The 14673-nt window shown below is 36.9% G+C and overlaps 1 protein-coding gene across 1 annotated transcript in view; it reads left to right on the top strand.

The window, feature by feature from the left end:
• The window catches only part of PCLO (piccolo presynaptic cytomatrix protein), a gene marked incomplete at its 5' end in the record, with an annotated part of 372092 nt that overhangs the window by 1097 nt on the left and 356322 nt on the right, over positions 1-14673 (top strand). The window contains one exon of the mRNA XM_035901092.1: positions 5122-6379. Within this exon, the coding sequence (XP_035756985.1) occupies positions 5122-6379 (1258 nt within the window). The remainder of the gene's footprint in view (positions 1-5121; positions 6380-14673) is intronic.

Genomic DNA, 14673 nt, shown 5'->3' with positions numbered 1-14673 from the left:
TCCTCCGCGGCCGGCGCCTCTGTCGCTCCCCGTCTGCGGGGCTGGGGGTGTTGTTTGTCTTGGAGGAAGGTGCTGAAAGGAGCTGAAGGACTGGCTGTGCAACACGGTGCTTGTGTATTGACCTCACCCTAGCTAAATGCATATGGAGTTTATATAATATCAGGTTTATATAAGTGAATTCTAGAAGAAGGGGAGCAAGGAGGGTGGGACCAAATTCATCCTTGGGCAAACTACTGAAGTCATTGGGATTATACCTGAGATGACAGTCTCCATTTTTTAAAACTGGAAATAAAATCTTCCTGGTTTATGTCTTGCATAATCATTAAACAGGTATTAATACTGTGTGTAAAATATAATTTTCTGTTCAGTTCAGGGCTCTACCCAGCTTCTCTAGATGTTAATGGAAAAAAAGAAAAATCATATTGGTTAGTTCTGTGAAACTATGCTCAGAATCCCTTTTGTACAACAGTCTATGAGCAAAGACAAAAGACCAGAAGTTTATTGTTTCATGCTAATGTTCCAGTAAAAAGTAAGATAAACAGCCTTGGAATATTTTAGAATAGGCTAAACTCATTGAAATTTGAATATTTCTGCATTTATAAATGGCTGCTTCCCTACAAGTGTGTTTATGATATCAGAAACTACTTTGATCTTGTTAGCGTACCATGCTTTCACTCTCCATTTAAAGTAAAGGCACTCTGTATTTGTGAATTACAGCCTTTTAACTTTTAGTCAAAGATGACATTTTAACATTCAGTGCAATAACCCATCAAATAGCTTCTCCTGGGTTGTAGCAGTTCCCATCATAGCATCTTTGTGCCTGTCACAGCATAATGAGGTTACTACTTGTCTCTGCTCTTGTTTTGTGGCTTTACTTGCTCCTCTTGCCCACCTCTCTTTGCTATTGAGAGCTATGAAGAACGATGGGAATAATTATTAAGAACCTGATCCAAACCCTTGGAATAAGATCGTTCTAAGGACTAAGGATCAGCTGCTTTCAGACTTCAACTTCAGTAAAGAACTAGCCTGCTGAGACCCAGATTCTGTAGCTTCAAAGCTTTTTTTTAGTCTGTGTGGTCAAAGAAATCCGATGTGGAAAATACCTCTTAACTGATGCTCTACAACTGTTCCCAACAGCTTTTTTTTTTTTTTTTTTTTCTAGTATGGTTAGGCCAGTCCAAATGTTACATGACTGAAATAGTGATCAAAAGAAGAATTCTGGCTTCCAGTTTATATAGCCTTCATTATGACAGTGTCCCTGTTGCATTGCATGTTAGTTCTCTTCATGTTATTAACTGGATTTTTCCTCTGTGATATGTATTATAACATTAGCTGTTATCTAGTCTTACCTGAGAGACTAATAATTATTTCCTATTCTAAATGCTTTCATTCCCTCCCAAAGTAATCTTAAGTCTTGAAGTGTACAAATTCCTCATGACTGATCATATCATGAAATAACAATTTTTGCAACTACAGACTTTTTAATAGTAAGTAATATATGCACCAGGAAACGTAGTTGCATGTTTACCACCGTAAAATACATGCTGTAGCTTCTAGGACTTCTACAGGCTTTGAGCTTTTAAGTCTTCAAAAATGCAATAGCTAAATAAATGCAATTAATATTTATTATGCATTTTAATATAAGCATTTAGATCTAGAGCACCTAAAATGAACTGCCTAAATCAAATGTACCTTTTTTTTAATTTTTTTTTTATTTGAACATTTTGTTCTCTAGGTTCCAGTCAGAGTTTGGGATGTTTAGCACCTATGGGAGTCATTCTATGCCATTTCAGTTACCTGTCTTCAGAAGGCTCATGCTTAGGAAATTTAGCTGAAACATACACAGTCAATTTGTAAGCGAGTTCCAGTTGTTCTAGCTTCATTGAACGGCTCTGTGACTGTGTCAGTGTCCACTTGCTGAGGAATTGTTCCACATCATCTGAAAGGATTAGATGACCAAACTGAATATATGAATCATCTAATGCAGCTGGTTTTCTGTTTTGTTGGGGTTTTGGTTTGGTTTGGGTTTTTTGCAGTTCATTAAGTTGTTCATAATAGACATCAACAGAAAAAAAAATGGTGCATTTTGAGAGGAAAGTCTTCCTGAGTGTCACATTTTTAAAGTATGTTTAGGGTCTATTTTCTAGAAGTATTTTTGTTAATGCCATCATTCTAGTGACTTTAAAAAAGAAAAAGTTAGCCACTAGGCGTATGTGTAAGTTAGTACATATCTTGTCTATAGGTATGAAAAGATCTAACCATCTTGGAGTTGTGTAGTTATTGCACTTCTCTCTCAAACCATTTATACTGATGAATGGGAAAAAGACATGCCTTTTAAAATAGGTTTTTATAGTTATGACATTCAAGAACTAGACCAATAGACCAATTTCATTAAGTCTCCTCTTGACTCCAAAGTAAGCTTTGATTTGGCTGTAATATTCATGTAAATTAATAAAGATGAGCTGCGTGAATCAAGGCCAAAGTGAGGAGAAACATAGCAGCATAAAGAAAAGAATTAGGTGAGGGAGGACTAAATGATTTTCCTTGTTGAGTCTGGATTTAAGACTTTAAAACAATGGTGATTTTTTTCATGATTCCAAGTAAGAAAATTCTTCTCAAAGACAATATTTTTTTTGAGGATTTCTGGTTCTCTAGATTCATTACAATTATTCAATGCTAGTCTGTAGCTGGTTGTAAAATAGTTCTAGAAAAGAAGGCTTCAACTTCCAGCTACCTAAAACTAGGTGGAGCAAGTCCTGGCTTTTGACAGAGGTAACATTTCTCAAGAAGCTGTCTTTTCAAGTCTTTTTCTTCCACTAGTTAACCACGCTCTCTCTCCATTGCTTAGAAATGTTATGTATAAAGGCAAGACAAGTCTGGTCTTTAGAATACACCAGCAGCCTTACAGAATCACCTGTGTTTTTTATTTCCCAGATTCATGGGGTTTAATCTCATCTCAAGTCCTGACATCTGATCAGGTGGAAATTTATGGAGCACGTTATTTTGATAATAATGAAAGCTGAAGGAGAACTCTGTTCCGATAGGGATCCAGTTACTTCTTGTTAATGTCTAGGATTTTAGGATTTTATTTTTTCTTCCACCTTCACACTGTAAGGTTTTGGAATGGTACCCTGTTTCCTGACCTGAGTTTTAATAATACCATTGATCCTTTTCTTTTTTTCCCTTGTCCCTCTTAGCATTGTTGAATGAAGCCTTCCAAAATTTTGAACACTTGCAAACATGAATGCTTGAAGTGTACCAGACTGCCACTAATAAGACAGTTGAAATGATTTCACTTAGTAAGCAGTACCTCTTCAGATAAACCCGGGGTGCTTACCTAAATAGCAAGAAACAGAACTGCAGGTAGACCTACCTGCTTGCTAAATAGAGTATAGAATTGTTCTTTTAACAAGCGAAAATGCCAAATATTTGAAGGAATTAGATTATCATTGGGCTTTTCTGAATTATCCTCTTCATGAATAATGAGTTAATCAATGTTCAGTGACGCCAGTGGAAACACACCTACTCACTTCAGTGGGTTTTGCATTAAGGTTGTAAACTTCCCAGTATTATGGCCAATAATTTTACAAGAATGGGAAGGGTAAATGGAGTTATGGAGGGCTGGAAATAGTTTGTCCTTAACAAGCATTTCATGTGGAAATTTTTAATTTACAAAACATCAGATGCAAGACTGTGAGAAAATCACATGTTGCAAGAATTATGAGCACAGAAATGGCTACAACTTAGCTTTGTCCTTTTATAGTGCCATTGCTAGGTATGTAATGTAAACTCTAAATATTAAACACAAATAATAGTAAACCCATGGTAACATTAACAGTGTAAAGTATATTTTTCAATGTGTCCACTATATATGGTTCTGCAGACTTTCAACAAAACTCTTTAAGCGGGATTATGCAATTTTTTTTTTTGTTTTGTTTTGTTTTTTGTTAAAGGATGCAGTTAAATGCAATGAGTGATTGCTTATTTTGCCCATGAATGCCCAAGAAGAAATGTCATATCTGGAAAAACAGTATCACAGTTAACTGGGTTTCTCAAAGTGAAAACTGAAAATCTTACATTTGCAACACTGTTGTGGCACTGAAGAGAACACCGTGTCTTCCAGCCACAGCATGGTGATAGCGTTGAAAAGAATATTTTGCTACATCCTTTAGCAATAGCATTGATTACAATATTATTTCCTCCAGCTGCAGCTGAGTATAGAAAGAAGTAGTATACTATGCCACAGATGAAGACATGATCTTGATTTTGGTTCCAACATTCTTAGTTTTATTTTCCCCTATATAAAAACACAGCAAAATGTTACTGTTAGAGAAATGGGTAAAATCCCTATGTAATGAGAGATTTTCTTTTTATTGCTGGGCAATGTGGATTGTTGGGATGGTGCTGGGAGAAAGCTCTGTAGTAGTTCTATTTAAAAAGGAAAAAAAAAAGGTCAGGACTAATTTTGTGAACTGGCATCTGTTTTATCTGATTGAAAGTTCTTCTGATTTGTGAGTGGATGGGTGGCAAAGTAAATGTTTTAAAGAGAAGCATATACTTCTTAACATACCTGGATTTTAGGAGTTCAAGTCCCTGCTGCTTATTGAATTGCAAATATAACCAAATTTTCTACAAGTAGCCAAAACACAAGTACATAAACATTTCATATTGTGCAGTGTTTTTCTTGTACAGCTGTGCTTTGATCTGCTAATTTTCAGAGACCTCTGTTTCTTTTAGTCTTCTCTGTCTCCCCATGTTTGTATCCCAAGGGATAGAGTGGAGAGTTAGTCATTTGGATTTAGGTAAAATAGGAAGTTGTAGCTTTGGGTTGTTCAGATTTCTGAAGAGAAAATTATGTGGTTAAACACTGTTGTTGTATTATTTTCTAAATAATACATCTGTCTGTGAATACTTGTATAAGCCTTTATAGAACAATAATTTTTATTTAAATACTTTTTACATGTACCTTATGTTATAAGCCTTGGTCTTGCAAACACTTAAGCACCTGAGAAGTTTCACAATCTTACCAGAGCACTTCCGGGGTCACAGATTCATCTTTTTTTAATCTCATTTTTCAAGTACTCTGCATTATTTTAAATTTATTACATTTTCTGTCCACAGACATCCTGAGCTTGATACAAGCCACCATCCCAGGCAACCAGGTAAGCCTCCAGATCCGGGACCACCAAGTTTAAGTAAAAGCAGAACAGTAGATGTGCTGAAGACAGAACAACGGACACCTGGACGGAGCCCTTCTTCTATTAGTCTAAGGGAGTCAAAATCCAGGACTGATTTTAAAGAAGATCAGAAGCCAAGTATGATGCCCAGTTTTCTCTCAGAAGCCAATCCATTGAGTGCAGTCACTTCAGTTGTGAACAAATTCAATCCTTTTGATTTGATATCAGATTCAGATGCAGCCCATGAAGAAGCCGGTAGGAAACAAAAAGTTACCCAGAAAGAGCAAGGGAAACCTGAGGAGCAGAGGGGCCTTCCAAAGCATCCAGCTCAACAGCAGTCTTCAAAGCCAGCTGTTCAACAACAAGGACCTGTCAGACCTACTCCCCAGCAAACTGAGTCTTCCAAACCAGTGCCTCAGCAGCAGCAGCAGCCTGGGGAACCAAAGCAAGTTCAGAAACCAGGCCCTGGTCACCCAGCAGACTCCAAGTTAGAACAAGGGAAACAACCACCCCAGCCACGAGGACCACAGAAATCTCAGCCCCAACAGTCAGAACCAACGAAGCCTGTTCAACAGCAGACCTCTGCAAAACCTTCGTCAGGCCCAACAAAACCATCATCGCAGCAAGCAGACAATGCTAGAATGTCATCCCAAGCACCACCTCCCACAAAACCTCCATCGCAGCAGCCAGCACCTGTAAAACAACCATCTCAACAGCCGGCACGTCAAGGAGGTCCTGTAAAGCCATCTTCCCAGCAAGCAGGGCCTCCAAAACAGCCTTCTCAGCAACCTGGACCTGAAAAGCCATCCGCTCAGCAAACAGGACCTGCAAAACAACCGTCGCAGCCTGGACCTGGGAAGCCTCCTCCGCAGCAAACAGGGCTTGCAAAACAAGTGCCACCACAGGCAGGGCCTGCAAAACCATCTTCTCAGACTGTGGGGGCCACAAAGCCCCCGGCACAACAACCAGGACTTACAAAACCACCAGGCCAGCAACCAGGGCCTGAAAAACCCTCGCAGCAAAAGCAAGCCGGTGCAACCCAACCCGCTGAGTCTGCCCCAAAGAAAACCTTCTGCCCTCTCTGCACAACCACTGAACTGCTGCTGCATGCTCCAGAAAAGGCCAATTACAGCACCTGCACACAGTGTCATACTGTAGTCTGCAGCCTGTGTGGATTTAATCCTAATCCTCATATAACGGAGGTGAGCACTTTTAAAACTGATGTTCGCTACCAGTAGCACAAAATTGTTTACCTTCATTATGCTGGAACATCACATGTGTTACAATGTAACTTTATGATCACTGAAGACCTTAACAAGTTCAGTGAAAGAAAACGCTATTTGAGAAAACTGTTTACGAGTAAAAAGGGGTAAAATTGGGGAAAAAAGAAGGTAATGGTTCTCTGTTTGTACAGTGTTTGGAAATGTGTTCTCATTTCCTCATATAAAAAGAGGGAACCTCTATGAGATTATAAGCAATATAATCTGACCACAGTAGTCATGTACTAACAAGTTTATAAATAAGATTTGCTGCTATAAGAACTAACTAGGCAAAAAAAAAATGAAAATATGAGGCTTCATAGCCTCAGTGTGTTTTTTGGAAAAGGATGTGGGGTGGATTTGCTTTGTAACTGTGTGAGTGTTCATTACCTGGAAGCCTGAGTCATGAATTTTGACTTGGTGATACTCGGGTTATTTCATTCCCGTGGGATGGTAAGAAAAAGATCTCTGTGGACTATTTCTAACCTTGATCACCATTCTTGCTGTAATTATATAACATAGAAATGGCATAGAAAGTAATATTAGGACTTCAAATGAACTTCTTTCAACCTGATGTTTGCGGTAGCTTGATTTATGTGCTTACGCATATCCTTTACTTGCTCTGCGTGGGAATAAGGCTTCATATGAATGTCTGATCTCTTCTTATTGCTTGAACAGCTTCTCATACACCCTTATATGTCAATTTTAAATCTGCAATGCATTTTGTGTTTGTTTTCAGTACCAACACTTTTATCAATTTACAGAAATTCAGGCATAGCTGACCTGGCACTGAAAACTAACTAGTGATAAATAGCCAGAAGGGATGTTTGGGAAGCTTATTTTTATCTTGTTTTGGTATTAGTTTAGCTGATCAGAAATGCTGATAGGAAGCAGTACGGGCTACTACTATATTTTGAATCTGACAAATAATATCCCTACGTTTACAATTGAATCACAGAATCACTGAGGCTGGAAGGGTCCTCTGGAGATCATGTAGTCCAACCCTTTGCTCAAAGTAGGGTCACCTAAAGCAGGTTGCTCATAGCCAGTTTTGAATATCTTCAAGGATGGAGACTTCACAGCCTCTCTGGGCAACCAGTTTGCTCAATACCACAATGATTTAAGAACATTGCTAACAGATTTCTTTTCTAGTGGTACTTTTAGGTAGGTACCTAGTAACAAATAGCAAGCTTTTTGCATCCAGCAAGTATATGATTTATTGATTTGTTGCTAAAATTGCAAATTTAAACCTGAAAGACTAATCACAGTAACTGTTGGTAGCACATTGCATCACTTCAGATTTCCCATGGAAATGGTCAACAACTTGGGTAAGTTCAAATTAAATCGTGGGGGTGGGAGAGGTGAGGGGAGAGACTATGTAAGAAGATCTCAAAGTACTTGGAAATTCTGTGAATAAATACTAGTTTTTGAAGTGGATACTCTGTAAGTGTGAAATTCAGGACTTTAAGACAATAAATACAGCTGCATTTAAGACTAACTGATTGCATACATATGTAAAAGCAGATTTGAATTTCATATTACACATTGATATAAACACAGGATATGCATTTATTTCATGATGAAATCATTTCAGTAAATGAAGGTATTGGTCGTCTAATTTATTCAGCTATTAGTTCCAATCTCCTGACTCCCACTCAGACTTTTCTCATTTGCTCAGCTTTGCACCACCAGCTGTCTTGCTGAAACTTCATTGTGGGTGTCCTGCTCCAATTTTCAGTGAAGTGCAATGAAAACCACATCTGACTTGACTTTGCTCCAACTGTTCAGTAATAATGGAATGTGCTCTGGCACATAGAAAAATTTGACTTACTTCAGCTGCAAAGGTTCCCACTTGAGTTATTCTCAAACTTTCCTTATAGTTTCTGTTTTCTTTCAATGTTTAGATTATTAACAAGAGTTTCTGATTCTGCCTTTACAATAGTTTCCACATTCCTTCCTGCCTAGCATGAAAACCATGGTTTGTGTCTTAGCAGTTAGTTTTCTTGGTTACAGTGCAAGTTTTTTCTTTTGGCTTCTCTTATTTTAAGCTCTCCTAAATCGTTATTGACCAAAAGTCTTTGTCTTTTACCTGTGCACTTCCTGACTGTATCTTCATCTCTTATTGTTATACTTTGACTTTTCCTGATGTTCTTTTTGCCAAGTTTCATGATTCTGTAATTCTGTGTCGTGCCTTTACCATGCCCTTTATAGCTGCTGTTTTTATTGCTTGTGTGAAAACACATTACCAATTGGAAAGCAATAATTTCAAATTGGATGTAGGGAGAGTGAAAGGCATTTATTTAGAATGGAATTTATATTGCTTTTGTTCTCTAACATTTTCCCCTATACAGCTGCTTGAGCTACCTTCTTAACATATTCTTCTTACAAGTTTCTTAAAGGATAGTTCAGTCTTCACTACTAACAGACTGAATTACTTTTCCAATATGATCTTTCTAAATTATATTTCTAGCTGATTCTGCAAAGAATATAACAGGCTTTACAAACTGGCTCAGGAAGTAGATTGCGTGCTTTGTAAAACCATTATAAAAAGTACTGATTTTTAAAATTTTTATTTATTCTTTTAATTTAAACCTCTGTTTAAAATGCAGTAGTACATGCACTCTGTCTGTTTTAACTCACTGGGGAGAAATGTGTAACTAAGAGCAGAAAGTGGTATCTGTATTGCCATAAGGTCAGACCCCTTGAACTATTTCTCTGAACCATCTGACATCGTGGTCCCCTTGGGGAAAAGGGATAGTTGGTATCTTGGTTTTGTACAGCAGTCTAGAGAGAAAACACACCATACATAACGTGTTCAGTAACATATGTCTCTCTGATCTGTCTAGGTATTCACACTCCACTCATCACCATGGCACATGACTGCCTAGCAACAGTTGCATAAAGTAATGGAAAAAATTATAGAAACAGGTTTGGTGACTGGTACTCTATTCCATTTTCCTTTCACACACATCAGAAACTAGTAGCAGGTGTGTATTTATTTTATTACATGGTGATTTATTTTTCTCATTTTTAAAAATTTTATTTTGCCCAAACCACTCCCATGAGCAATTAGAAACAGAAACCAGCACGCCCAGAAAAAGATTCAGCCTTCTAGAACATTTGAATAGGAGTAGGCTTTCTTAAAATGAGCAAAGACATCTGAGGGACTATCCATTCTGTTCAACACATGTCTGATTTTTGATAAATCTAGGAAAAAACATGAACTACCATAGTTAAATCTAAATGATCAGTGCAAAAAAAAAAAAGTCAAGTTTCCCAAAGTGGAGTGTATAATTTCAGATCAAGTAGAACACTTTTCTGGATTTGCACCTCTATATTTCAGTTCAACAAGAAAAATAATTTTTTCAACCCATTCTGAAAATATTTTCTTGGTGGTTGTTGTTGTTGTTGGAATTTTTCTGGGGGAATGTCTATTTTGGTGGTTTTTTTCTGCTTTTGATAGAACTAGCAATTTTCCGTATCAGTTGCTCTAGATACTACAGCCTTGATTTTTCGGTCTTTCTTTCTGTTCCCATTTGTATGTACAATCATATCACAATCTTTGGTGATTTAAGAGTATCGTGATTTTTTTCAAATCTTCATAATGATTTTTGGTATTTGTATTTGGTTTTATTAATGTCCTACATCTCCAAGTATCCTAAACAATAGCAAATACTTGGGCATGAAGTATTTTCTGTAACTAAAAACAATTAAAGCAGTCAGAAATGCATTAATTTTATTCAGTTATTATAATTATTATTAGCTTGTACAGGGAAATGAATGTATAATAATTTAAAATACTACTCATGTAAGGAAGATTACTATAATTCTTGTGGTGAATTCAGATAAGTTTTGCTTATACTTACAATAAAATTAATAGAAATTACTCTAATACTTGTTGATTACATGACGGTAAGGGAAGCTATTATTGAATTTAAATGTACCCTGCAGTTTACAGTCTAGACCCTGCTGTGTTGCAGTAGTGCATCAGAACCAGAATGCAACATGGGCTAGAAGTGACATATAAACAGAAATACGGCTGCCTTCACTGTGGACAGTGACATGCCACGAAGTTTAAGCTTTTTAATACCAGGAAAGATAGCTATGAGACTGTAGGCCCTGTGTAAACTTAGACTTGGGGGATATTCAGGGCTATATAAGTAATGCAAAACAAAATAGAAAAAAAAAACATAAGGGTTTGAGTCTGATCATCAGCTGTTATAAGTTGTAAAGAAATGAGTGAAAAAAAAACCCAACAAACACAAAGCTTTTTTTAACTTTCTCAAAGTATTAATTTAGTTATCAAGTCTTAACTGTGTCGAAGTAAAGCTAGAGGTGTTCTGTAAAAGAGGATGGAGTTTAGTCTGGGTTCAAACTGATCAGAGAGCAAACTCAAACAAGCCTTGTTTAGTTGTCTTTTAAAAAAGACAATGTTTCAATATTTCTGTGTGAAATATTTTGTTTTGGTCCAAAGAGTACTTGGGATGTTCCAGCATTACTAACACTGCAGTTTATATGGAAAGGGAGATGATTCACAATTTTTGTAATGAAATGAAGTTAGTATAGTTCCTTTAGTTCTGCCCCTAGCTAGAATTGCCATGTAGGCATTTGAGAAAATTGTAAAGATCCTCAAATAGAAGGGTTATGGAAGTCCAGAATATTGTTTCTCTCTGTGGAATATTCTTAAACACACTTCCACACCATTTCTCTCAGAGGAAGACTATGTGCCTGTATTTCTTATATTTCTGCTTTACATTTAGGATTTGATGTATTAATAGTATTGATGCCCTGTGGATTTTTCTTTCTTTTTTCTTTTAAGAAAGGGACAGAACATAGAAAGAAGCAAATGCCTATGCATGGCAAATAGTTTCTCAATATTTTAATTGGGCAATATTCTACAATATGTTGGAGTGTTTTCTCATTAGCCCAGAAAACTGTCCTGTCCAGTTTTTAACACAAGTAAATAATAAATTAATCTGCATAGCTAAAGATGTCAACTGCAGTGAGCCATCTGTGCCAGTATTGCTGTTGCTCAGCAACTGTAATTTACTACTATGTTAGGCCATGTGATGGGGAGATGCTGTTTGCTGGGTAATCACTGGGCAGGAAGCATGGCCCAGCCCTGCTCCGACCAGACAGCATAATCCGTTTCCAAATCCCAGCAATATTTACTCGGATGCGCTCTGCGCAGCACAGATGAACTTTGTTAATGTTTTCTTTGCTGCTGTCTTGATTTGCAGTTATAGGTTTTGTTAATTATTCACGTGTTTCTAGTATATTAAATTTAGATGCAGTTAATGAAAGCAATCAGCATTTGTTGCAGCGATGCGTGATGCAGGGCACTGAGCTGTTTAAAAGTCTTTTTTATTGTCCTATGCATGAGGCAGGTTAAACACATGCTTGGCTGTAAAAAATAAGTTTTAGATATTCTGAAATACTGGGGTTCAAAAAAAAAAGTGAAAAGATGATATGTTTGCTGTTTTTCTTTATGATTCTATATAATTCTAATTATATAAGCTATAAAAATATAGTTCCCCAAACACTCATAGTTCATATGCAAACTACAGCTTTTTGTATTAGTAATTTTAGCAGAGTAGTGAGGTCCTTTTTAAGATTGTGATAACTGCTTAAGGCAATTCATCCAGTAATGTTTTTAGTAGTTTTAAAATAGCTAGGTATCGTTAAAAAATAGTCTTTTTAAAACTGCTATTCAAAAAGTTTGCTCAAGCATTGGTTTAGCACCAAGCTACAGTGATTGTAACCATTGCTGTGGCTTGTGGAATGGACACTGGGGAACATCCTGCTGACTAGAACCCAGCATCATTTTTGTGAGCATCTTGAGTCAGTGTTTCCTGATAAACTCCCTAGTTGCCTTTTATATCTATCTGAAAGGAAGGTAAATATTTATTTTGTATTGATAATCTATTTGCCTCAAATGAGGATCAGTTGCATACTGTGTACAATAGTTAAACGTTTGTTTCAGTGTGATTACTTCACGTAACTGAGATCTTATTTGTGGAAGGATGGTGTAGAAGGAAAACTTTGTCTCTAGTATTGCCCAGGCTTGTTTAGAAGACCTTTTCAGTTGTGTGTCGACATACTAATTCAGTTTGTTCTGTGATAGAAGTTGATCTTTTTTGTTCATAACAGGATTTTCTGATCTAGTTTCTTTCTTACAGTATTCTACCACCCTACATGAAGCTGCATAAAATCATGGGCTCAAGTGCTTTATTTTTCATGTTTCTCTCATCATCTTGGCAGAAATGTCTGCTAAGAGCCGAATCTGGATTCCTCACTCCTTTCTCAAATTGCCAGCAACCAAATAAGCTGATGGGTTTTCAGACTAGAAACTGATTTTGTTGATAAAGCTTTGGGGCAGTGCTGAGCAATGTCAGCAAAGTCCATTTACATATCTGTGGCAATGTAAAGGCTCTATAAATCTTTACATTTCTGTGACGATGGAAAGGGATGTTATTATTTTCTGCGTATCTTAAAGTTCCTTTTTATAGTACCAAATGACTGGTCTAAATGAGAATGAAACCCATTGCCTTAGAATGTGGCTCTGTTCTGCAAAAAGACTGTTAAAATGGCTTCTGAGAGCTTCATTCATATTGTGTGCCAGTAATCTTTATATGGAATATGTTCAATCTGCAAGTCCAAATTTCTTTCTCACAGTACATCTGGAATCTCAGAATCAAGCTGGACTCTCTTCCTCCCCTACATCATCTGCAGGAATAGAAATTGCGTCGATGCACTCACTTTCTGACAGTTTTCCTATTGCTTTTGATGGGTTTGTGTAGTTAGAACAAATCAGAACAGTTTTGCAGGAAGGAATAGACTCCAGATTGCCTTCAGTTGTGTTGGCTTTGTTTAGGACAAGGAGAACTGAAGTGTAGCTCATATTTGTTATTGGAATCAACTGTTAGATTATGAATGAATAAAGGTGAGCTATGGAATGTGGTGCTATAATTTTCTTCAACGTAATTCTCCATGGATGTTTTTACTAAAATGCTGTGAATAAATTCATTTGGTGCTCCCAGCTGGTAGAGTCTTTATGAAGCTTTTCTAAGATGTTATGGCTGATGAATACATAAAATATGTTTTAATTACTTGTTTGTTGTTATGAGGACATATAGTTTCTACATCAGTGAGTTAGAAAGCAAGATAGCACTTTCTGTGTTCAGTAGTTGAAATCTAAACAAAAATGCTGCATGAAATCTGTCAAATTTACAGTCCTAGTATGACAGTTGAAGGCATGGGCCTCAGGATGAAGAAAATCAGAGGGGTGACTTCTAGAAACAAGACCCAGCCCCCACCCCCATCTACCAGTGTAAAAATATACAGCTTGGGATCCTCAGCATCTAAGAAGTATCTCCTTTACAGTTAGAGAGGAACTGCAAAAGCTCAGCTGTTGCCCTGGAAACTTTTGTGTTTTAATTCTAGGTAGAGATACGAGAAATGTGGAGAAAGAAACTAGAAAATCACAGAATTGCTGTCCAGGAGGACCTTTAAGGATAGACAAAGATTAGTATTTTACATATCTACAGCAGCAGTAAGTTTTACTTCATCTGTAATAACATGTAAGAGCATCTGTATTTAACAGAAGCCTGCTCCTGTTAAAGTTTGTGGAAAGTCTCTGTAATTGCAGTAGAACGAACAGGGCGGTGTTTGATACAAAACTGCGTCATGTAGTGCACTTCATTTTGCACTCCGGCAGTTGCAGTCACAGAACTACAGTTTGTGCAGTTTTGTATTTGTTTGAAGATGATGTGTGTAAGTTATAATGACTTGAGGGGTAGGCACTTAATTCCTCCCACTAAAATGCATGGGAGGAATTTTATGTCTAAACCAGAAAGACTTAAAAAATAATACAGCGAAGTAAAACTTCTTACATTTTCCATTTTGAAGTCCAGCTGTAGGAGTAGCAAATTCATTTTGAATTTGAAATGCTTCAGTTTAATAACAAGAGTGTGCATGTGTGTATATATGCGTATAATTATTTTTTTTTTAAGATAAGGAAAAATAACAGTTGATAGTCAAGGTTTTGTCTTCTGCACCAGATTGTGTTGAAAACTGTAGTACAGATTTAACTTTTGTTTGGACTTAAATTAGGTACTAGAGTCAGACTGGACCAGCTTTCATGCTGAAGACAAACTTAAATGCTTATAAATGCAATTGGAATCTGGACAATTTAAACATAAGAATTATTCAGAATACTTATTCTGTAGCCCGACCCA

The sequence above is a fragment of the Egretta garzetta genome, unplaced genomic scaffold (genome assembly GCF_000687185.1).
Source record: "Egretta garzetta isolate BGI_Z169 unplaced genomic scaffold, ASM68718v1 scaffold148, whole genome shotgun sequence".
In the NCBI taxonomy this organism is placed as follows: Eukaryota; Metazoa; Chordata; class Aves; order Pelecaniformes; family Ardeidae; genus Egretta; species Egretta garzetta.
The sequence above is the reverse complement of the archived record's forward strand: the minus strand, read 5'-3'. Positions and strand labels throughout refer to the sequence as shown.